The sequence below is a fragment of the Mustela erminea genome, chromosome 6 (genome assembly GCF_009829155.1).
Source record: "Mustela erminea isolate mMusErm1 chromosome 6, mMusErm1.Pri, whole genome shotgun sequence".
Lineage (NCBI taxonomy): Eukaryota > Metazoa > Chordata > Mammalia > Carnivora > Mustelidae > Mustela > Mustela erminea.
This window is the reverse complement of record NC_045619.1, coordinates 47,168,612-47,191,791: the sequence shown is the minus strand read 5'-3', so window position 1 is coordinate 47,191,791 and position 23,180 is coordinate 47,168,612. Positions and strand designations below refer to the sequence as shown.

General features: G+C 44.4%; 1 protein-coding gene across 1 annotated transcript in view; it reads left to right on the top strand.

The window, feature by feature from the left end:
• MYRFL (myelin regulatory factor like) overlaps nt 1-22,163 on the top strand; it is a 123,221-nt gene extending 101,058 nt beyond the window's left edge. The window contains exons 17-26 of the mRNA XM_032347049.1: nt 4,808-4,893; nt 7,280-7,354; nt 7,437-7,489; nt 7,619-7,798; nt 15,028-15,090; nt 15,770-15,857; nt 17,824-17,898; nt 21,188-21,308; nt 21,626-21,700; nt 21,885-22,163. Coding sequence (XP_032202940.1) covers nt 4,808-4,893; nt 7,280-7,354; nt 7,437-7,489; nt 7,619-7,798; nt 15,028-15,090; nt 15,770-15,857; nt 17,824-17,898; nt 21,188-21,308; nt 21,626-21,700; nt 21,885-21,971 — 903 coding nt within the window. The 3' untranslated portion in view covers nt 21,972-22,163. The remainder of the gene's footprint in view (nt 1-4,807; nt 4,894-7,279; nt 7,355-7,436; nt 7,490-7,618; nt 7,799-15,027; nt 15,091-15,769; nt 15,858-17,823; nt 17,899-21,187; nt 21,309-21,625; nt 21,701-21,884) is intronic.
• Nucleotides 22,164-23,180: the final 1,017 nt, after the last annotated feature.

The following is a 23,180-nucleotide window of genomic DNA, read 5'->3' as shown; positions in this document are numbered from 1 at the left end:
TGGTTTTATTAATGAATAAAGAGAACTTTTCTCAAACAGGTTAACATTGACAGTAAGTGTACAGTAAAAGCTGGAAGTTAATCATGTAATAATTTGAAGTATGCCCTCTCCAGAGCAGAGAAGTGTGAGTGGGGGAGAAGCTGCAGTATTCCTGTCCTAGCTACAGTTCACAGAGAGCTGGGAGACTCCACTTGCTCCCTCTGACCCACCCGTGCTGCACAGCTGGCCCTTCCCAGGAGCAGAGTCATGACCTTCATCTATATCCTGTTAAGGGCTGACCCCTTTTATCTCTACTCATGTTATACCACACTGACCTATTCTAAAAGGATTCAGGAAGAGTTTAATATTCTACTAAAAACCGCTAAAATGTTCTGTTGCTGACAAGCTACTTGGTATACCAAAAACCATAAACACATGGATAAATATGTATGTAGAAGTGTCCTTGGCCAAGTTACTTAATTGCACTGAGAAATAAATATAATAATAATATATACCTTGCAAACATTTGTCATGGGGTTAAATAAGGGGAAGCCCTTAGCCACAGTGCCCAGCACAGAGCAGTTTGCTCGATAAACACAGACTATTAAAAATATTGTGTAAGAAAGGTGCCCTTTGCACTAACAGTTTGCAGGGGGATGGAGGGAGAGGTACCTACATCTCTGGAGGCCCCGATCGATGACGTTGGGTCACATGCAACCTCTAGCTCTCACTTTGCACCCAGGGAATCTCTTTATTTTGCAGTTATCTCAGAATATTAACTAGAATGTGTCATTTATGAGAACAGGCCCTATGTGTGTCTTCCACATTCTGCATCCCCAAGGACTGGCATGCAGTAGGTACTCAAGAAATACGGAGGGGTGCCTGGGTGGCTCAGTGGGTTTCTGCAATCGGCTCAGGTCGTGATCTCGGGGTCCTGGGATTGAGCCCTTTATCAGGCTCTCTGTTCAGCAGGGAGCCTGCTTCTCCTCTCTCTCTCTGCCTGTCTCTCTGCCTGCTTGTGATCTCTGTCTGTCAAATAAATAAATGAAATCTTTAAAAAAAAAAAAAAAGAAAAGAAAAGAAAAAAGAAATACAGAAAGCCCAGTCTGATAATCTCCCTGAAGATTAAAAACATTAAATGGTTCAGTGTCTTGGATATGTTGTGGTTGGGGAGGGGGTTGGGTTGGAGACCAGTAGAGGATTTATGTAGGTATTAAGGGACTCATTCAACTCAGAGACCTCTTGCAGTCCCTGTCGTAAGCTGGTGGGAGGCAAAGGTGAGTAACACATGACCCCTTCTAAGGCATTTCTAGGTAGCCAGGGAAGATCAGAGGAAAATACAAATATGGATGTGGGGAATATTGCAAAGGTTCAGAGTGCTGCAGGAGCATATGGGGACGGGGCCTTCCAAGAGGAGAAAGCTCTGGCTGGCTACAGGAGAGGTTCCAGAGGGAATGGTATAAGCCAAGGTCTAGGGGCTGGCACTGGCTTCATTGAAGGATTAGGTGAGAGCTGGTTATGGAGGAGAGTGGAAACAAGCCTGAAAATATAGGGAGGGCTCAGATATCCTGGACCGCCTATTAAGGAGTTCACTTGGTATGCCGTGAAAACCTTCTGAATGGTAACAATAATATCTAAGTTGTAGAGTGTTCTCTTGCTTTACAGACAGAAAAATTGAGGCAGCCTAGCCCAGTGGTTAGGAGCACAGATTCTGGAGCCAAATGTCTTTTGGTTTAAATCCTGGCTCTGTGACTTACTAGCAGTGTGATCTTGCATGAGGAACTGAACCTTCATTTTTCCCCCTTCTCCATAAATTGGGGCACCTGGCTCATAGGTTTGTTGTTGTTGTTGCTGTTTTTTTAAGATTTTGTTTATTTATTTGACAGAGAGAGATCACAAGTAGGCAGAGAGGCAGGCAGAGAGGGAGGGGGAAGCAGGCTCCCTGCTGAGCAGAGATCTCGATGCAGGACTCGATCCCATGACCCTGGGATCATGACCTGAGCCAAAGGCAGAGGCTTAACCCACTAGCCACCCAGGCGCCCTGCTCATAGTGTTGTTAAGAATTATCATGAGGGCTAAATAAATTTTTATATATAAAGCACTCAGAATATGGCACATAGTAAGTGCTGTATAAGCCTTCACTCCTTTCTTTTCTCTCTCTCTTTCTTTCTTTCTTTCTTTTTCTTTCTTTAGTAGGTTCCATGTCCAGCATGAAGCCCAATGCAAGGTTTGAACTCATGACCTTGAGACTGAGACCTGAGCTGAGATCAAGAGTTGGGTGCTTAACTGACTGAGCCACCTAATCACCCTAAGTGTTCACTCTTATTAGCATTTTCAAACCCACTATTTGAGTGGTTCTCATACTTTGGCATGTTATCAGAGTGTTTCAGGGACCTGGAGAAAGTAGAAGGAATGGGGATGTTTTGCTTCCCCTGTGGTGTCTTTTTTTTTTTTTTTTTTAAGATTTTATTTATTTATTTGACAGACAGAGATCACAAGCAGACAGAGAGAGAGGAAAGCAGGCTCCCTGCTGAGCAGAGAGCCCTATGCGGGGCTCCATCCCAGGACCCTGGGATCATGACCTGAGCCGAAGGCAGAGGCTTTAACGCACTGAGCCACCCAGGTGCCCCCCCCCCCCCCACGTGGTGTCTTTGCAGGAGGTCTTGGCTAATTCCCAGAGGTCCCTTTCCCTTCCATGACACCAACCCCTAGGTATCCTCTGTTCCTCAGAGCCTCTGTGATCCTTAGGTCATTGAAACATTGCGTGTGGGTGGAGTGTGCTACTCTTGGGTTGGGTGGGTATGTCAATGAGCAAAGTGCTGGGGGCTGGCTGGGAGCAACTGGTGGGCCTTACCATGGTAAGAAATCCGGATGGGCCTCGCCTCAACTTCCACACAGCTGCCAATGGTAATACTTGTTCTGGAGGAGGATTGAGGTCTCCTGTGTAGCTCTCATCCAATCTAATGTTCCTCTTCCTTTCTTTTCTTTCTCTTCCTCCAAGAGATAGATGGGTGATCCCCGCTGTGTGTTGGTGGTTGGGATGAGGTAGGAAGACCTTCAGGCCTTTGCACGGAATTTTCTAGGGCACTTTGGTTTTTAATAAATTCCAAAGTAATTCTCATGCAGACCTGAATGGAGAACCATTTCACGATTGGTTGGACCCACCCAATAACTGAAATGTTGGCAGGTATTATCATTCCTATTTTATTGATGAGGGAAATGAGGATCAAGGACGTTTAGATGACTTGTTAAGCACCTGGCTCCAAGCCTAACTCCAGGTCTTAGGTCAGTTCCCTACACTAGGTCAAAGGGTTTGAAGCAAATGCATGGAGATTTAAAACAACCCAGCAGCTGTGGGGAGGGGGTTAGAGGGGCAGTTCTTATCCTGAGACTAATGCTATTTAATTACAACTGATTCAGCAATTTCATTGAGTCCCTTCTCTGCCCAGCACATTATCAGACCCTCCTCTGCACAGTTCCAGTGAGATACAAGAATGGTATAAACTATTCCCTTCTTGCTATTCAGAATGACTTCCAGCTGTCCTTATGGGTGACTCAGTTATAAGAGCCCTACGGGTTTACATATAGGCTAAAAACTTATATGATTAACCCCACCCCAAGCCCCAATATAATATTGAGGAGCATTTTAGTTAGTCAGATAACCTGCCCAAGAAATTAAAATAAAGACCAATTTTAAACTATTTTTTTTTCTTTTTTTTTTTTTTAAAGATTTTATTTATTTATTTGACAGAGAGAAATCACAAGTAGATGGAGAGGCAGGCAGAGAGAGAGAGAGAGGGAAGCAGGCTCCCTGCTGAGCAGAGAGCCCGATGTGAGGCTTGATCCCAGGACCCTGAGATCATGACCAGAGCCGAAGGCAGTGGCTTAACCCACTGAGCCACCCAGGCGCCCTAAACTATTTCTTAACTACCACCATCCTCCCATTCTCTTCCAACAAAAAGCATAATTCTAGCCTGTATTCTGCAGGCAGAAACAAAGAGAACACTCCCTGTGGCATTAGTAGGGAAGCTCCTATTTCAGGGGCACCTTATCAAAGTGGACAGAAAACTCCTATCTTTTCAGCCAGATTCAGCACCAATTACACAGCTGTCTACTCTGTGGTTCTTGGCCCATTCCTCATATGCAAGTTTTTATGCCAATATGTATCAGTCTTAGAGGTTTGCCTCAGTGGCTTCCTAGAGACTATAACTTACTTATTATTAGAGTCCTTATAGTGTTATACATAATAGTGCTGAAAGAATATTTGTTGAGTGGGTATAAGAATCAGTAAGACACAGGCTCAGAACTGTCCTTAAAAATAGGGAGCAGAATTGAATACCAATGTGGATGATTTAAAGAGTACTTTTTATCATGGATCGTAAAAGTTTTTTCCATGATGTGTCATGATGCCTGAAATTCTTCCACCGGAATTTATTCCATCACGTCTTGAAGACCTTCTGATTTTCAGGGATGTTGTAGTAAAGGAAATGAACATCTGGGTCCTGACAGTATCTTGTCTGATAGGTCCTCTGCTCCCATAAAACTTCGAGAATAAGCACGAAATGAATGGCACAGACGCGGGTCCTGTGGGATGCCAGGGAAGAGACAGGTGACTGTGAGCTGGAATGTAAGGAAAGGGAGAGGCTTGAGCTAGGCTCTGGAAGAACTTCATTTTCAGGGACAGACGGGGGAGATGTGGGCTGAAGAGAGCACACTTGCCGGCCCACTGGGAGCAGCAAAATTCCCTGCTGGGAGAGAGTCTTCAGGGGTCCTTCTCGCAATTAGCATTGCTGGTTTATCACTGCTTCTGACTGAACCTTTTTTACAGGTTTATTTTTCAGGAAAAAAACAGCTGTGTCCTAACTGGGTTTTCCAGACCTTGGTTATAACACTCATTGCCGTGATGGCATTTTGGTAAGAAAAACTTCAGTGTTACGCTCTGCCAAGCTCTTTTTTTTCTTCCCATATTCCTTTTCTCACCTATGAACTAGGGACTGACCTACGTGCTTTGAAGACAGGGAGCCCTTAAAAAGAAAAAAAAAAAGATTTTATTTATTTACTTGGGAGACAGAGAGACAGGGAGAGGACAAGCAGGGGGAGTGGCAGGCAGATGGAGAAGCAGGCTCTTTGCTGAGCAGGGAGCCCCATGTGGGACTTGATCCCAGGACCCTGAGATCATGACCTGAAGGGGAGGCAGACACTTAACTGACTGAGCCACCCAGGTGCCCTGAAGGGGCCGTTTTTAAGCTCATATTCTGGAGAAAAAAGCATGGGCTTTCTGTACTTAAATGTGAGATGAAAGATAATTTTTTTTTCAATCAACTGATAATTTTTAGTAGCTCATTATGCTGTGTGTGTGTGTGTGTGTGTGTGTGTGTTTGTGTGTGTGTGTATGATATGTTTCAGTCTTACAAATAATTGTCTGAAATTGCTAGTTCTTTTTCCTGTCTACTTGGGGGAAGTCAGAGAGGGCAATCAGGTACAACCTGTTCTCCCCCAGACACTCCTATTTGTTAGGATTCTTCTAGACTCTTCAGTGAAGACCCCACACCAAAAGGGCCTTTGAGATAACCCCAAGATATATAACATATTGAAACTGCAGCCAAATGTGCCCAGCAGCTGAAGCCAGCAAACGCAGTAAGGACAAAGGATTCGCTGCGAGAAGAGCAGCGGGGGACTTGACCGCTCTCTGTCCTCAGCAGGGCTCTTCCTCAGGCTCCAGGCCTTGGTCATCTTGCCTCTGTCCTCTGGACCTTGTTGTTTTTGGTCTATTTGCATGGTCACAGGGGTATTTATCTCTAAAAAAATGCTTTATGAGCGTGGGAAAGGACTGCCTTTTGGGCTTTGTCTCAAGGGGCACAGTTGTTCTGAAAGGCAAAGGAAGGGTAGTGCCAAGGTGCTGGTAGTTACAGAAGGTAGTGTGAGTCTCTCTCTGTGCCCTGCTCTCCCCTCAGCATTTCAGCTTTTCACTGGCTACTGCCCACCTTGTGAAGCACCCCAGGTAGGTGACAGACACCACGACACAGAATCCCCCCCTGGAAGCCGCAGTCTTTTTCTCACTCTCCTAAGCAAGCTGTCCTCCTCTGGGATTCCCAGCTCAGGACGGTGTGAGCATCTACTTTAGCAGACATACACAGCAGACCTCTCTAGAGATACAGTGTCCTGTGAAAACCCAGCAGCATGGCTATAAGAAGTCTAATTCTGATGTACAGAGACTGCTTTTTGAACATGCGTATCAGAATTTTCTTATGAATTCCAGTATCGTGAACCACTAAGATCCTAAGTGGGAGGTTATGGGGCTTGTTAAATTTGTTTCTGGCCTGTGGTAGCAAGAAGGGTCAAAACCAGAATTCGCCCCCAAAGAAAGGAGCAGATGTCCATTTCATTCTATAATTCTGGAGGTTCTCTGGGTCATGCATTGAAGTAGATGCCAGAGACAAATTAGAAAGAGCACTTCAGGATTACTTGTAGGGAGACGGAGGGGGATCTGGGAGAACAAAGTGAGGGAGACTGGGTCACGGCAAGCAGTTGCCAGGGTGACACAACGGATTCTGTCTGCCGGCATCTCTGGGGCTCGGCACCACTTTCCCCAGACAGGGCTGTGTCTGCTGGGGAGTAACCTGCTGCTGCTGAGAACACTCTGGAAACTTCTTCTTTATGAGTGGAATTCAAACCTGTGGCATATTTCCTTGTGTATATTTAATAATAGTAAATCCACCACCTTTGAAGGGGAACAGTGTAACAAGGAGTGGAGTCTAGGGAGCCAGGTGTGAAGGTGTATTGTGCTCTGAAAAGACAGGCAGACAGAAGATGTCAGAGAAGCAGCCAAAGGGTTTGGCATCTATGCCTGACTAAACGCATGCAGCCTTTCCTCTCCCGGGGCCACCGGGCGGACACCCTCCACCAGGGGGATGTGAACTCCGCTCTGACTTTTTCCTGCAGGGAGCAGAGGGTTGCCTCCAGCGATTTACAGCTTCCTCTTGTAATCTTCCACTGGTGACAGACGTTTCTGAGGCAGCTTGCCAGGGCCAGGGGGCTGCTCTCTGGAAAAATCCATCAGTGCGGAACACCCCAGAGCCTCTTTGCTCTAGGAGGGGGAGGGCTTTCTCTTACCAGGGCAGAGAAGCAGAACGGTGCTGGTTTCCATGGTGCTTCTGTCAGCCGTGGCCGCATCCCCCCCCACACACCCCGCCGTGTGGCCTGTGAGAGTGTATCTCTGGCCAGCTGGTTGTGTGAGATACAGATGAACTCAAATCTGTCACATAATGTTCCCTTCTTATTTTTTTCTTTTTTTAAACAGTGCCTTGACGATAGTCTCTCTTTACATACTTAGCTTAAAAGATCAAAACCAGCGTGCCCCAAATCTTCCTCTGAGGTGAGAGTTTTGGCCTTGCTTTCCTTTGGGGAGAAGGATCCTTGAGGGCTCCTTCATTAATCACTTGGTTTTCTTCCTCCAGCAATATCACCAGCTCTCAGGAGCCCGCCCTGCCGCCCACAGCCTCCCCCTCAGGTAAGATTTAAGATTTTCACATTCCTCACTCTCAAACCCGGCCCCCTGTTTCCTGTGACTTGTCAACAAAAGAACCAGCTTTTCAGGTTAACCTTGTCGCTTCCCTCCCCTCTGCCTGATGCTTTGCAGCACCGAATACATCCCTGGCAACCACAGAGTCCTCTTTCCCAGTACCAGAAATCACTTTCTGTGACATCCTGCCCTGTCAGGAGACTTACTGCTGCCCCATCTGGGGAAAGAGAGGAGTCCCCTCCGGTCCTGTGCGAAGGCCGTCTCAGGAGGAGGAAACCCATCAGAGGCCATGGGCAGGTAAAGAATGTCCAAAGTGAAGCATCTAGGGCACTGAAACCTGAGGTGTTTTACTTTGCAAATATTCATTTGCCTGATCTGTTAATGGTCCCACACAATGGTTCTACTTTTCTCTTTGGTGCGGCAGTCTCTTTAAAAACACAAGTACAGAAACTTGCAGTCCTCTATAATATTGAGTTCCCTGCCCAGTGATGAAATTATAGCTGAGTAAGTGAAAGGGTTTCATTTGTCCATTGCCAAGAAAGATAGTAATAGTAGAACATGTAAAGTAATCTTGGGTGGCTGGGTAGATTTTCCCGCTCACTTAGAACTTATAAAATGATGTCTTCTCTGGGCTTTCTGACCACACCAAGCAGGGCAAAATGTAAAAGGCTTTGGAAGTCTAATGAGTTCAGGGTAAGCTGCAAGTCAGTGAAAATCACAACCCCTGTCCGAATATCTGTCTCTCTCTCTCTCTCTCTCTCACACACACACACACACACACAGAATTTTTTAAGAAGCAGATTTTTCATGTTAAAAAAATTATGGAGACTTGATTAAGGGCTAAAAGTATAATTATCTCTGTAAATCCATGTGTAATACATCCAAATGGATACTAATTCATTATTGTTTTGGGGAACCTTCTGCACATCCACAACAAGGGTATAGAATAATGATGACAGTCACAGCAGTACATACATATTAGCATGACTTATCCATCAGAATGCTGTGGCAGCAACAGCTCCTGAATTACAGTGGCTTAATGTAGTAGACATTGATTTCTGACTCTCTCTTTGTCAAATGTGGATCAAAAGAGGGCTCTCGCTCATCATCTCCTTTAGAATCTAACTAATGGAGACTCCACTTCAATCCATATTTCTGCAATCTCTGTAGCAGTGGTAAGAGAACATGGCTCTTAAAGCTCCCACCTACATGTAGCATGTGTCACTTCTGCTTACATTTCTTTGGCCAAAGCAAGTGACATTGGTCATGTCTCATCTAAAAAACAGTTGACAGGGGTGCCTGGGTGGCTCAGTATGTTAAAGCCTCTGACTTCGGCTCATGTCACGATCCCAGGGTCTTGGGATCGAGCCCCGCATAGGGCTCTCTGCGCAGTGGGGAGCCTGCTTTCTCCTCTCTCTCTGCCTGCCTCTCTGTAATCTCTCTCTCTCTGTCAAATAAATAAATAAAATCTTAAAAAAAAATAAAAAAATAAAAAACAGTTGATAAAGTGAAGACCTAATGTATGCCTAGAAAAAGATGAACCAGAATTTTTTGGGCCGTCCAAATGACTGACATGTACAATATGGTCACTGGTTGAAGTTTGGAGGCAGTGGTATGATTTTTTCCCTTTTGATATTACTGCATATCCTAGAGTTGAATAACTTCTACAAATCCTCCTCCTCCTCCTCACCATTGCCACCACCATCACCATCATGATGGAATGAGATATTGCTGTACACAAAAACACTGCCATAAGTCATCTACATGAATAAACCATTCCATCCCCACAAGCCTGAAAGATAGGCACTATTATTTCCATTTTTTTCCAATGGGGGGTGAGGTGTGGAGAGTTTTTCCCTATATCTGTAGGAGGCCATGCTTGCACTGTTTTTCTCATGAAAGCAACTTTTGATTGAACTTGGGATGAGATTTACCACTCTAAGGCAAAGATAAAGCTTCCATGTGAAGAAAGGAATGTGTTTCAGTCATCATATTCTCAGTAGTGTCAAATACGGAAAAGTCTAGTACTGTTAAAAAAAAATCCCTTAAAGCCTTCATCCCTCATGAAAGCACATGGACCCTTGTGACTGGTCAATCCTTTTCCTACCTCGGGAGCCCATGTTGGGTATACTAGGTGACCTCGTCTGAGAGCGGTCCTCAGAAGAGACCATCTCACCTATGAGAGATGTGCAACCATGGGTCCTGCGCGGGAAGAGGTCATGGACTGAGCCAGTCTTCATTTTCAAAAATGTTCTTGACCCTTGAGCAAACACATTCCCATTCCCAAACACAACCAGCCCTTCACGGGCAGAGCAGTCTTATCCAACGGATGAAGGCTTATTCCTCTCCTCTCTGGGACACTGGGTGCCTGCATGTCTTCCATTGCCCACGTAGGGGAGACTCCGAAGAGGCTCCTAGAGAAAGAAGGGCTGCTCCACAGTGCCTGGCTGTGTCCTCCTAGATGCTGTCATCAGCTTCTCTGGGTAAAAATGAAATGTAAGTCTTGCTCTGCCAGGCTCCCCGGTGCATGGGGAGAGTGGTCTCCTCTTCTCTCTTCCAGCCGGAGAGAGACAGAAAGGATTTACATGTTCTTTTCACTGTCACCTTCTAGAAACCTGCAAACTTTTGGCGATGTAGAGTCTTGTAGAATGTGAGAGCAGTGAACCAGTGATACCTAACTTTTTAACCCATAGACTCTACTATTAATTCATTCTTCTCTTATAATTATTTGACTGAGAAAATACATAGAGGGAGAATGTTACTGTAAACTGTTAAGCTTTTAGTAAAATTATTTTTGTTAACCCTGCAGCAACATTTGAAGAATAGTGCAAGCCCGTGGGAGAGTTGTTACTTTTTTCAAGGGTGCAGACGCCACTGACCGCTTTGTGCAATCACCTGGGGTTCCAAGGTCCCCAGGTCAGGAACACCTCTGATTGATACCAGCTCACCCACTGGCCAGCTGATGAAATGGAGGCCCAGGACCTTGCTTAAGGTTCTGCAGTAAGTGACTAGCACAGTTGCCACAGGAACCTGAGTCCTCTGTGTCCGTGCCCTGGGTTCCTGCCCATCTACCATGATCTCTCTTTTATTTGGGCACCGTGTGCATATGTACCAGGGATCAACTCCAGAGGAAAGCCAAGAGTACTCCTTTTGTGGTTCTAGAAAGCCCCTTTGGCATGCCCCTCCTCCAGGGTTGCCTAGAAGAGGTCCCTGAGGTGGGGTGTTTCTGGTGGTATAAAGAAAGTGTCTTCTCTGCTGCTGCAGGTCCGTCCTTCCCCTTTGTCCTGGGTACTATGTGACACTAGGGTTCCTAAATCTGAAAGTGGGGAAATCCCGGCAAACTCTTTCAACCATCAACCTTTCAAACATCAGAAACTCAGATGTTTCTGAGACATTGACAACTAACTAAAAATGGAAGAGTAAGGACTCCTGGGTGGCTGAGTTGGTCGAGCATCTGCCTTCAGCTCGGGTCATGATCCCAGGGTTCTGGGATCGAGTCCCACATGAGGCTCCCTGCTCAGTGGGAAGCCAGCTTCCCCCTCTGCCTGCCATTCCCCCTACTTGTGCTCACTCTCTCTCTCTCTCTCTCTCTCTGACAGATGAATAGAATCTTTTTTTTTTTGAATAGAATCTTTAATAAAAGAAATTAAAGGATGAAATTTTTAAAAAGAAATTCAATGGTTAAGGAAAAAACCAAACAAACATGTTGGAATAACTCTCTAGGACGAAGAGTAATATCTAGCAGTTTACCAAGCCGCAGAAAACACTTATGAGCTTCTTTTCTAAGGGGTAAGACCTCTAGTAAAATAAGGGAAGGGAAATTAGCATTTTTATGATATGCTGAGTGCAAGCCATTTTTCTTCTTTTGGGCCCAAGCTGATTATATAAAACGTCTCTCAGAAAGGTTATCCCCCCTCCCCACTTAGTACAGAAGGTTTGGGTTAGACTAACCAAGAGGTGGAGAGTGGGTATTTTGGAATACTGAGTTTCTACTCTGAGGAGCCAACTGAGTGCGATGGATTAGATTTTAATCTATGGAAACAATAAAGACCTAAATAGCCAGAGTTAGATAGGAAAAAGTAAAGAGCTTATGAGGAGAAAAATCTATGGAATTCTACAGATATTAAGAATTTTGGTGAGGACTTAAAAAAAAAAATCTCATGAAACTAAAAGGCATGGGAATTCATGCTTATTTTGTTTTGGAGACCAGAACTCTGGGAAGAGCAAATGGCAGAAAGAAACTGACTCTCTGTGTTAAAGGACACAGTCATCAATCGGTTGGGCTCATTGACTTTTTCTTGGCATGAGTCTGGTTCAATCAGGAAAGAAAAAGGTATCCAAGATGCTGTTTTGGAACTCAGCCATGCAGCACAATTTTATAAGTAATACTATATACACACTCTACCACAACAGGATATGCTTTGGTTGGAGACCATCTTAAATCTTTCTTCTCCAGAAGTTTCTAATTTAGTTTATTAGGAGATCTTTTCCGCTGATTGCAAAATCTGTCTCCAGCTTCACAATGAAAACTGCTGGAAGTGTATATTAAGTTTATAGTGAATATTACTGGAAGACATTTATAAAATGAGAACCACCCCTGTTTGACTACAGGAGAATTTATGGTTTTCTAATAACCAGCCTTTCAGAATTGAATAGTCTTGCCTCAGAGAAGTGACAAACTGGAAATGTTTTATAGGAGATTTAAAATTTATTTCCAATCCTGCATTTGAAAAGCTATTTTCACAATTCTAATCTGCAAGATTATCTCTCCTTAACTTTACCTTTTTATTACTGTTTTTAAAAATACTGTTATCCATCAGATACTAAATCCTGTCACAGGATTCTGTGTCTCCAGGAACATGAAAACATGCTTCTCTGGAAGTGAGGCAACTCTGTAATTCTGTTGCCAAAATTTATAATGAGTCCTGTTCCTGCAAATTCAGTGGGAAAGTAGAAAAAGAGGTAAGGGATGGAAACAGACAGGATGGAGAAGTTCTGGTTTCCTCTTCTTTCTATGTTTCAATTGCCATATAAATTCACATCCTTCTATGGAAGCAATCATAAGCAAAACTCATAGCAGGGGACGTGTGCTTGACAAAGATTGGAATAGCTGGAATCCAAGAAATCTAGAGGCCTTTTGGACAGCACATATATTTATACCCAAAGGGAAATATATATTCAATTTTCTAGAAAATTCTCATGTGTCAAGATCCATTTCTTTTTTTTTTTTTTTTAAGATTTTAAAAATTTATTTACCTGACAGAGGTCACAAGTAGGCAGAGAGAGAGGAGGAAGCAGGCTCCCCACTGAGCAGAGAGCCTGATGCGGGGCTCCATCCCGGGACCCTGAGATCATGACCTGAGCCGAAGGCAGAGGCTTTAACCCACTGAGCCACCCAGGCACCCAAGATTCATTTCTTTTTAATGATCAGGTCATGATCCTGGAGTCCTGGGATCAAGGCCTGCATCGGGCTTTATGCTCAGTGGGGAGTCTGCTTCCCCCCCACCGCCTGCCTCTCTGCCTACTTGTGATTTCTGTCAAATAAATAAATAAAATATTAAAAAAAAATGAAAAGGATCATATTAGGCAAGATGCTCTGGAAACCTGCCTCTCCTTCAAATTCTCTCTCCCTCCCCTTTGCCAACAGGGTGAAGGAGCTCATGTTCCCATGTCCATTCCCGGCATCCCTCTGCACTCATCGGCTGGCAATTTCCCCTTTGAGTGTGTAAGAGGAAACATTTTTCCAGAGGGCATATGACGGACTCTGCTGCTTCTTTCCCTTCCCCTCCTCCTTCCATCCTCCCACTTTGCTGAGCACCTGCAGAGAGCCCAGGATTACCTTACCTGGGGCAATGGCAGGTGCATAAGTTGAGTGTAGGCTTCTAGAAGCTCACAGTCATTTTTGTGGACAGGTAAACAAGCCTGTGTGCTTAGTGTAGGAAGTCCTAACCATGGCAGATTTACTTAGGAGCAATGGCACCCAAGTAATGTGTGCTCTAGCATTTGCTTTCCATCCTGAAATTCCACACAGAAACATGAATAGAAACTTGTTTTAGATCTTGCATCTCTTTCTTATGAAAGCCACACACCTTATATTAACTTCTGTCTCTTGTTAAATGAGGGTACTGTTTTTGTGTTTTACCCCAAACTATGTTGAAAAATATAAACTTTATTTAATGCAATGGAAGGAATACAATGAACAGTACATAGCCTTGAGAAAAAAATCAGCAAATTAAAAAAAAAAAAAAGACTGCGAAACCTTCAAAATTCTATTTAAAGACTTGTTTAGTAACCCACTAAATAATTGCTTTCACCATTCACTTTAAGATATTTTTCCCCCAAAGCCTTCACAACAATCCTCTGAATAGTTACCTTTCCCAAACTGCTTGTAAAGTGCCTTTTCAGCTGTGACAGGACAAAACCACTCCCCCTCTTCCTTCCTTCCCCACAAGCCAGCTCCAAGCCCCCCACACCACTGATTTGCTGCTTTGGCACCATGGTCCCCACCTGGGGCTTTAAGCTATCTTTTTTTCCTGTATGGATCACATTATGCTAGGAGTTAGAAATCAGAGAATTTTTTTTTTTTAAAGATTTTATTTATTTATCAGAGAGAGAGAGGGGGAGAGAGCAAGCACAGGCAGACAGAATGGCAGGCAGAGGCAGAGGGAGAAGCAGGCTCCCTGCTGAGCAAGGAGCCCGATGTGGGACTCGATCCCAGGACGCTGGGATCATGACCTGAGCCGAAGGCAGCTGCTTAACCAACTGAGCCACCCAGGCGTCCCGAAATCAGAGAATTTTAATAGAGGTTCCCTATTCTGAGGTTTTCAAGAAAGGGCAAAAATACCTACAAGTAATAAAACAGTGATGACATACTTTTGATGTGATAACAGACCACTAACTGATCACCACATGGGTGGTTCTGTAGTAAGGCAGTGACGTCAGAGCAGAGGAGCCTTGAGCCACAGTGATCCGACCTGCTATGGCTGCCATCACAAAGGACCACAGACTGGGCAACTCCAACTGCAGAATTTATTTTCTCACAGTTCTGAAGACCAGAAGTCTAAAATCAGGGTGTTAACAGGTCTGGTTTCTTCTGAGACCTCCCTCCTGAACTCACAGATGGCCACCTTTGCTGTGTGTCCTTGCAGGGTTTCCTCTCTGCCTGTCCCTGGTGTCCTGAGTGTCCAAACCTCTTCTTATGGGGGGGACACCAACCAGATTGGATTAGAGCCCAGCATAACGGCTTCGTTCCTCTTGAGAGGCCCTATCTCCAAACAGAGGCATGTTCTGAGGGGTTGGGGCTTCAACGCGAGAGTTTGGGGAACACAGTTCAGCCCAAAACAGATGGCTTCTTGGGGAAGATGAGAACATATTAGATCCATAAGAAATGAGGTAGCATTGGATGGGTGGAAAGGCAGGAGTGAGAACGGGCGGAGAAACATTCAACTGACAAAAGGGACACACATACTGGGTTTCCTCTCATCCTGGCCAAGCCTTAAAGTTTGACAGACTTTTTTCCTCTTCAGAAGACAGAAGCTTGTCCTTCCTGGCAAGAGATGCGCTAACCAGCCCTGACTGGGGGAGTGACTGTAAGTTTACATCTGAGCGACTTTCCTTTGGCTTCAGGGTAGAGGCCCTGGGAGTGGCAACAGGCAGTGAAAGCAATACAGGAGTGAGGCCGGGGGACAAAGGCTGCACCCTGCAGCTAACGCTCATGGGGATTAGGGTTAGGTTTTTATAATCAATGCATCTAACCATTAAGGAGGCTTAAAGTAGTAGCTTAGCGTTCACTACTAGAGTAGAGGAGGTTATCTCCATGGATTTTGATAATTTGTTTGAACCTCCTACATTCTTCTTCAATTCTGACTGAACTTTTCATTTGTTTTCTAAGTTTTTTTTTTTTTAAAGCTTTCTTTCTTTAAAAGCTTTCTTTTCTTTAAAGCTTTCAGATTGCATTTCATACTGCACCCTCCATTTTCAATAAATGTCAATTTAGTTGGATTTCCAGGGTCCAGAAATTCTTTTGGATGTTATGGGGCTACCTGTTAGAACGTGGGTTTTTATGAGTTTTCTTAAAATTTACTGTAACAACAACAAAAAGACTTCTCCCCTTCCCCTTCCCTCCCCTTCTTTTTCCATTTATATGCAAATGGAACCCATTTAATCTAGGAAACTCTTCTTTCACTTTGGGTAATTTGGAGACATTGCAGAAGCAGGATAGTTTTCCTCTGCAGAAGAGTTTACTTTCTCTGTTTCTTCTCCATACAGGGATTGATACAACCATCAGTTCTATTCAGATCATGGAAATCCAGCAAGTAATAGATCATCGGTATTGTGGCCGAGGCCTCCAGTGCAGGTGGGTAAGCTTCCCTATTCTACCCCGATTGTTTCTGGAACTTACTCAGGGCTCTGGGTTTCTGAGGCTGGAATGAAAGCCCAAACTACGTGGTAAAAATCAATGTGTGCTTACGTTGCTCCTTAAGTGAAAACACATTTGTTACATGGTAGATGAGGGCATCATAAAATGGTTGCTATTAGCAAATGTCAATAAACCACGGCTCCAATGATTCCACCCTCCCATGTTAATGGGTGAGTCCAAAGCAAAAAGCTTAGGGGGCAGCTCTGTGGCCGACTCTCTGAGGACACATACAGTAGGCTGTACAGGACTGCCGGTTAATTGTATCAACAGGAAAGACATTGTTACTCATGGCTCCAAGTAATGAATGTGCTGATATTTATACATTTTAATAACAAGGAATATCATTATTTTAATTGCTAAATATAAAGCTTATTTTGGCTTTTTCAGTTAGGAGTGGAAAAAAAAAATCCAGATATTACAAAAGTTCTCATTGACCTCTGTGTCTATTGTGTGTGGTCAGGTAATGATGCATTTAGAGTCTAAGCACAGGCCACAAGTAGCTTCAAGCTAACCTGATAGACAAGTTGAAGGCGTTAAGAATAGGGACTTATTTTTCTTTCTCTGATAATTTTTTACAGCGTGATTGCTAGGTGAGACACAAGACCCTGTACTTTGAGCTGGTGTCACAAATCCTTGGGATTCTCAGCCCGATTTCTTTTCAACCTGATGTAACTTAGACTCCAAGTTGATAACCCTGAGCTTTCAAAATAAACTGTATGGTGCTTTATGACTTGTTTGTGGCTTTGACATTCATCATGATGTGGAATTCTTCCCTAAATCCCTCTGAGGTTGGTTTAGTTGATCCCATTCTGCCATTAAGGAACCTGAGCTTCAGTGAGCTTAAAGAAGTCAGAGACAGACATTAATTGTTGTGCTAGGGTGACATAATGAATAAGTGTGGGATGACTGGGTTTCAAATTCCAGAACTTCGACAAGGTGTTTATCCCCCCTGATCGTCCGTTTCTCCTCTGGGCGGTGAGGCTACTGAGTTGGGTGGCAGCGAAGTGGGCAGACGTCGGGGCCACATGGTAGGAAGTGAATTCCATTTATCTCTGCTTCTTCCCCATAGAACCAGGCTCTCCTGATCCCAGTTCAGATCAATTCCTTTTATTTCTGCGTTCTCATTTTTAACAACTTACCTTAGGATTGATTAAAGAGAATCTAAAATGATGAGCTCTTCTTCCAATGCATCTGGTTTTAAGTTGTCTTTCCATATAAGGTATGGCCTTGAAGATTATAAGAATTTGTGTTGGATATGCTATGCTTTTCTGCTAGAGGTTTTATTATAGGAGGAATCCCAGGAAGCCCCCGTTTGCCCCAAGTAGCTCCCTTCAAGGGGCTGCGGGGCAGGAGTGTCTGTGGATATCATAGTTTTCTCAGTCACAGAATTGCGATTAGGACTATTGTAATGTTAGTTGATTCAAGTTCTGAAAGTGTGTGGTATCTCCTACTCATATTGCCTAAAAGGGAGTGATTCAAAGTAGGGAAGCTGGTATTCATTATATTCAGTCCTCCTTTCCAGAGGGACGGTTGGTTTGAGGACTTTGCCTCATTTGTCTCCTGAAATCTGTGTCTCCTTAATGGGGACCAGAGTCGTTTCCTGTGCACTCAATTATACATATTTAGCCTGGGATTTGGCTTTCCATCACTTCGTCTGTGTGTTCTAAAAAACCATCAATCTTGGTGGTATGGTTTGCATATGAAGACCTGAAAGAGATCACTCTGAAATTTGGCAAGTACATCTCTGAAAAACATAAAGCTCTACCATGCTAACTTTGATTTTCTGGGTCTGTTATAGACTATTTCACCACTTACGTAGTATATAATGAGTAACAAAAGCCTTTTGAAGACTTTCCTGTGTATTCTGATTTGTGGTTTTATTTTTTATTTTTTTCATAATTAGCGCTGGAAATTACAATTACAATATTCCTGTTAATAAGCACACACCTACCAATGTCAAATTCTCTCTGGAAATCAAGTAAGTGAGTAACTGTAGAGAACAATTCTGCTTCTGTCACTATTTGAATAGCAAGTCTGAACTTCCTTCACAATTTGATCAGTAAGTTGGAGGGTGGGGCGTTAGCAGTCTGTGTCCACGGATGCTGGTTGGGTGGAGAGGTGGGCCGGCTTGGGGGAGGAGTCTTCAAAACGAAGGTGGGGGTCCTCCAGCCTCCCTCAGGGGAATGGAAAGACTCTAGGCTTCACACTCCCAACTGTAAAATGGGAGTGATCTTGGATTTGATGTTTACAAGCTGCAGACTACCCCTGTGCCCCTTTGAATTGGGGTGGGAGCAAGAGGAATAGCACACCGCCTGGGTGGGGAGCTCCTGGGAGCAACGCTAATGCAGACCCCACTCCCTCCCCAGAGGGGTTCAAGGAGTCAGAGTTTGGAGTTGGGCAGACCAGGGTTCAAATTTTGTCTTTGCCACTTACTAATTCTATAACCTTTTGGAGAAATCACTTATCCTCTCTCAGCTGTTTTTATCTATAAAATCAGTTTGAGATAATACCATAAGACATAGAGCTGTTTTAGGAATCACTGGGTGGCTCAGTGGGTTAAGCCGCTGCCTTCGGCTCAGGTCATGATCTCAGGGTCCTGGGATCGAGTCCCTCATCGGGCTCTCTGCTCAGTGGGGAGCCTGCTTCCTCCTCTCTCTCTGCCTGCCTCTCTGCCTACTTGTGATCTCTCTCTGTCAAATAAATAAATAATCTTTAAAAAAAAAATAGTGAAATTAGGGACACCTGGGTGGCTCAGTCGGTTAAGCGGCCTTTGGCTCCGGTCATGATCCCTCTCCCTCTATAAGCCGCTCTGTCTACTTATGTCTCTCTCTGTCAGATAAATTTTAAAAAGTCTTTTTTTTAAAAAAGATTTTATTTATTTATTTGACAGACAGAGATCACAAGTAGGCAGAGAGGCAGGCAGGGGCGGAGTGAGCAGGCTCCCTGCTGAGCAGAGAGCCTGATGTGGGGCTCGATCCCAGGACCCTGAGATCGTGACCTGAGCTGAATGCAGCAGCTTTGACCCACTGAGCTACCCAGGTGCCCTTAAATAAATTAAATCTTTTTAAAAAATAGTGAAATTAATAACGACCATTTGCTGAGCACAGAGCATATGCCACACACTCTCCATTTTAGTAGTGGGTCATATAATCCTCACAATAACCATCCGAGTTGGGTTTTTCTTTTCTAGTTTATATTTTCAGATGGGAATGTTTAGGTCTGGAGAGGGTTGAACACACTTGTCCCGAAACTCACAGCTAATAAGCCATGGAGCTGGGTTTCAAACAGCCCATCCTTTAAACCATCACTTTTCTGATGAAATGAGAGATGTAAGAACATTGCCCCTTCCTGGCTTATAGTAGGTGCTTCATAAATGGTAGCTTTTATTAGGACTGCCTTTCCTTCAAAATCACAAAGCTCTAATTTAATCTACTCCCCCCAGATATTTAAAATAATTACAGTGCTTTAAGACTTAGACCCACTTCACTCAAATTACGCAGTGAGCTCCTCACCGGGAAGATAGATGGTTTTTATTCTGTGTCTCTTGACCGTAGTCTCTCCTTTTCTGCCCCCTCTACATTTTCTCTCTTCCTCCCTTTCGTTCCTCCCTTCCTTCCCTTTCCTCTGTCCTCTGCTCCCCCTCTGCTTCCCCAGCTCTCTCCTTCCTCCTCCACCCATTTCCCACTGCTCTATCCCTTCCTCTGTTTCATGCCGGCTTCATACTTCCTCTCTCATCAACTTCACTTCTACAATGAGTTGATGACACTCGACCCAACTGCTTGCCTTGGAAAGGTTTGTTTCAAGCAGCAAGTATTTTGTGACTCAGAACTCATCACATTTCATGCAGAGCAAGAGCTAAATGTACTATCTTCTAGCACTCCCTGAGTAGCCTGGAATAGCCTTTCCTCATTCATTCCTAGGGAAATAGAGGGAAATAAGCTGACATGGTGTATCCCCTGAAGTGGCAGAAGACCATCTTGAGACGCTAAATCAGACTTTTTAGTTTAAGAGCCATTTTTCTAATATGGGTGATTTAAAAATAACACACAGACTCAACTGAGATTGTAGGTTGTCCCACTTGTGCAAAAAGATCATTTCCAAAGGCAGACAGATCTCATCCTCTTGATGGTAATTAATGGGCTAACCTCCAGAGGAGAATCATTCTTTCTGGCAGGACTTCCACTCTGACAGCTATGACAGTAGGTAAATTCTAATGGGGCTCAGCCCCACATCCCTTTCTGTTTGTTTACCTTGCTGCTGCAAATAGTATGTACTCAGATCAGGGGTTTGTAGAATCTGAAATCCTGGAAACTTCAGGTAGATGCAAATTCAGCTGCCAGTGAAAAGAGAAGGGATAGCTCCAAAATGGATTTATTTATTTAGTTAGTTATTTTAAAAGATATTATTTATTATTTAGAGAGAGCACTAGCAGAGTGAGGGGCCGAGGGAGAGGGAGAATCTCAAGCAGACTCCTTGCTGAGTGTGGAGCCCAATGAGGGGCTTGATCTCACCATCCTGAGACATGACCTGAGCCGAAACCAAGAGTTGGACACTTAACTGACTGAACCACTTAGGTGCCCCTCCAAATGACTTTAAGATCTATGGTGATAAGAACTGCTGCTGCTGGAGTGATTTCAGCTATGAGATTACGTTTTAGAGCTGTCAGAGGCTACCTCGGGTGGTTTTGATCGGTTCAGACTGACGTAACAGATACGCTATGGCCTGGGAGCCTTAACAAACATTTGCCTTCCACCGTTCTGGTGGAATGGTGGAAGTTGGGACGTCCCATACGGAGGCACTGGCAGACTTGGTGTCTGGGAAGGGTTCACAGAAGGCCATCTTCTCACTGTGTCTACCTGGCAAAGGAACAAGAGAGCGCTCTGAGGACCTTTTAGAAGACCAGTAATCCCACTCATGAGGGCTCCACACTCGAGACCTGATCACTTCCCATAGGCTCTGCCTCCTAACACATCACAGTGGAGACTGGGATTTAAGCCTATGAAGGGGGAGGGGAACCTGAACGTTGGGGGAGGGGAACCTGAACGTTCAGTCTATCACAGTAATCATGTGGGACTGAGTTTCTTTCTGTAATAAGGAGATGTGAACGGGCATATCGACATTGACAAGCTTAGTGTACTAAAATGCCTACCTGAAACTGAGTGGGTGTCCAAGTTATGTTCCCATTCATACCTCTTTTTACCAAGGTGTAGTCCAGTGGAGCTAGTAAGTGCTTTCCCTTTGCCCTTTCTCTCTTTTGTCTCTCGAAGCACAACAGAGCCATTGATAGTCTTCCAGTGCAAGTTCACCCTTGGAAATATATGTTTCCATGGGACAAGGGGAGCCAAGAGGACACAGAGCCGCCAAGAAGTCTCCCAAGAGATGACACAGGTAATGCTTTCCAGCCCCTGGGCCTTCTAGCCTGTTCCCGAAGAAGTCTAGAATTGTGGCAGAGCCTCTGCTCCCGACGAAGAGCGGGATGCCATGGGCTGCCCGCCAGGGTTTCTCCTTGCCGGCTGACCCCCATCACCAGGTGCGGCTGTGTCTTCCTGTGTCCTTCAGAGCCTGCAGAGTGTTTCAGTGACTCCTCTCAAAAGCTGTTGCCACAGATAACTTTCCTAGAGGAGTCAAAGAAATGCTTTCTCAGGCGATAGTCTTTCCAGTGGTGAATGTGGTTATGAAATAGATCTCTTTCGTTCATTATGTAGGGCTATCAGCACATTTGGACCCTCCCTGTAGCCCCGTTCTTTGACAGCACGTACCATTTCCGTGTAGCTGCGCCGGTAAGCTTGCTTACTTTTCTTTTCTTTTTCTTTCCTTTTCTTCTCTCTCTCTCTTTTTTTTTTTTTTTGCCTTTTTCTTTCCAGGGAGGGTGAAAGAAACAGACCATTAAATCAATCAATCCGTCAGTCAATAACTTTAACTAATGCTTACATTAATCATTCCTTTTTCCTTCTGTTCTGACAGGATTTAGCGGACTGTTCCACGGATCCTTATTTTGCTGGGATATTCTTCACAGATTACTTCTTTTACTTCTATCGGCACTGCGTCTAATTTATTCGAATTTGGTTGAGGACTTTGCCAAAGAAAAGTGCTCAGAAGTACGGTCAACGGAAACATAGCCTCTGCAATTTCTTTCTTCTCTTTGTAAAACATTCACATTTATTGCCACAGGACTTGTTCAGGCTTTGGCTTGAACAGTTTTGAGCCATTAATGAGGAGAATAAAGGGTTTGCTGCAACTTGAGATAATGTGGTCTTTGATTTTACTATGAAGACAACATTTCTTGAAGGAAACAGCGTGGTTGGGCTTGAAAATACTGCTTCTGGCGTTAAGGAATCTATGAGGTCAAAGAAGCAGGTCTAACTTCCATTCGTCTGATGTGTTTCTTACTATAGCTTGGAGAAAAATAAAAAGGCCCATTTCATCCATGTCAGCTTGGACCCGCTGCATTGAGGGTGTATGGTACGGTGTGTATTAGGGGGACAGATGGGTGGTGTCTGATAGCGGAGCTCACATTTCTGCAGACTATTGCCATGTGTTTGTGGGAGAGAAGGAGTAGGAAGGAGGGACGGTGGGAGAGAGCGAGAGAGGACTACATACACTAGACTAGAGAACAGAGCTGGCTAATGAATTGGATTTAGGAGAAATTGTTGCTATTATACCCTATAAAGCTTGACGGACATTGAGTTTTCTGTGCTCTCTTGTGAAGCATTAACTTGTGACAAGTTTTTAAGATAACCCAGATAATCAAGGCCCAGACAGTTGCATTTAATCCCGGTTGTCAATGGTTTTCGGATTTTGTTTTGTTTTCCCTCCACATATGAGGGCATCTCTTACAGGGCCATGGTGCCCCTCTCTGTTGTTTACAGCTAAATTAGCTTCTCACTGGCTTATGGGTACATTTGTATGCCTTCCCCAACTTAGAATGGCCAGAAATCCTCTAGCTGGAGACTATCAACCATGTCTTTTATTTTCGGTATTCTGATGTTTTGACCTTTGGGGATCCGGCTGCCCTTAGTGGGACTCTACCTCCTAGGGTTAGTCGATTCCTAGAGATAGTAAACCACTGGCCCATGAGTGCTTTTCAAACACAAACCAATCAATCCTGAGTCCACACTGCAACCCACCTCCTGCATCAGCTCTCATACTCCACCTGCCCTAACCACATCAGGGCTCGGTACCGGCCAGCTGGGCACAGCCCCTGTATCCCAGAGCCTGTTCACCCTGCCTCACCTGTTCCCGCCCATAGAAACCCATAGA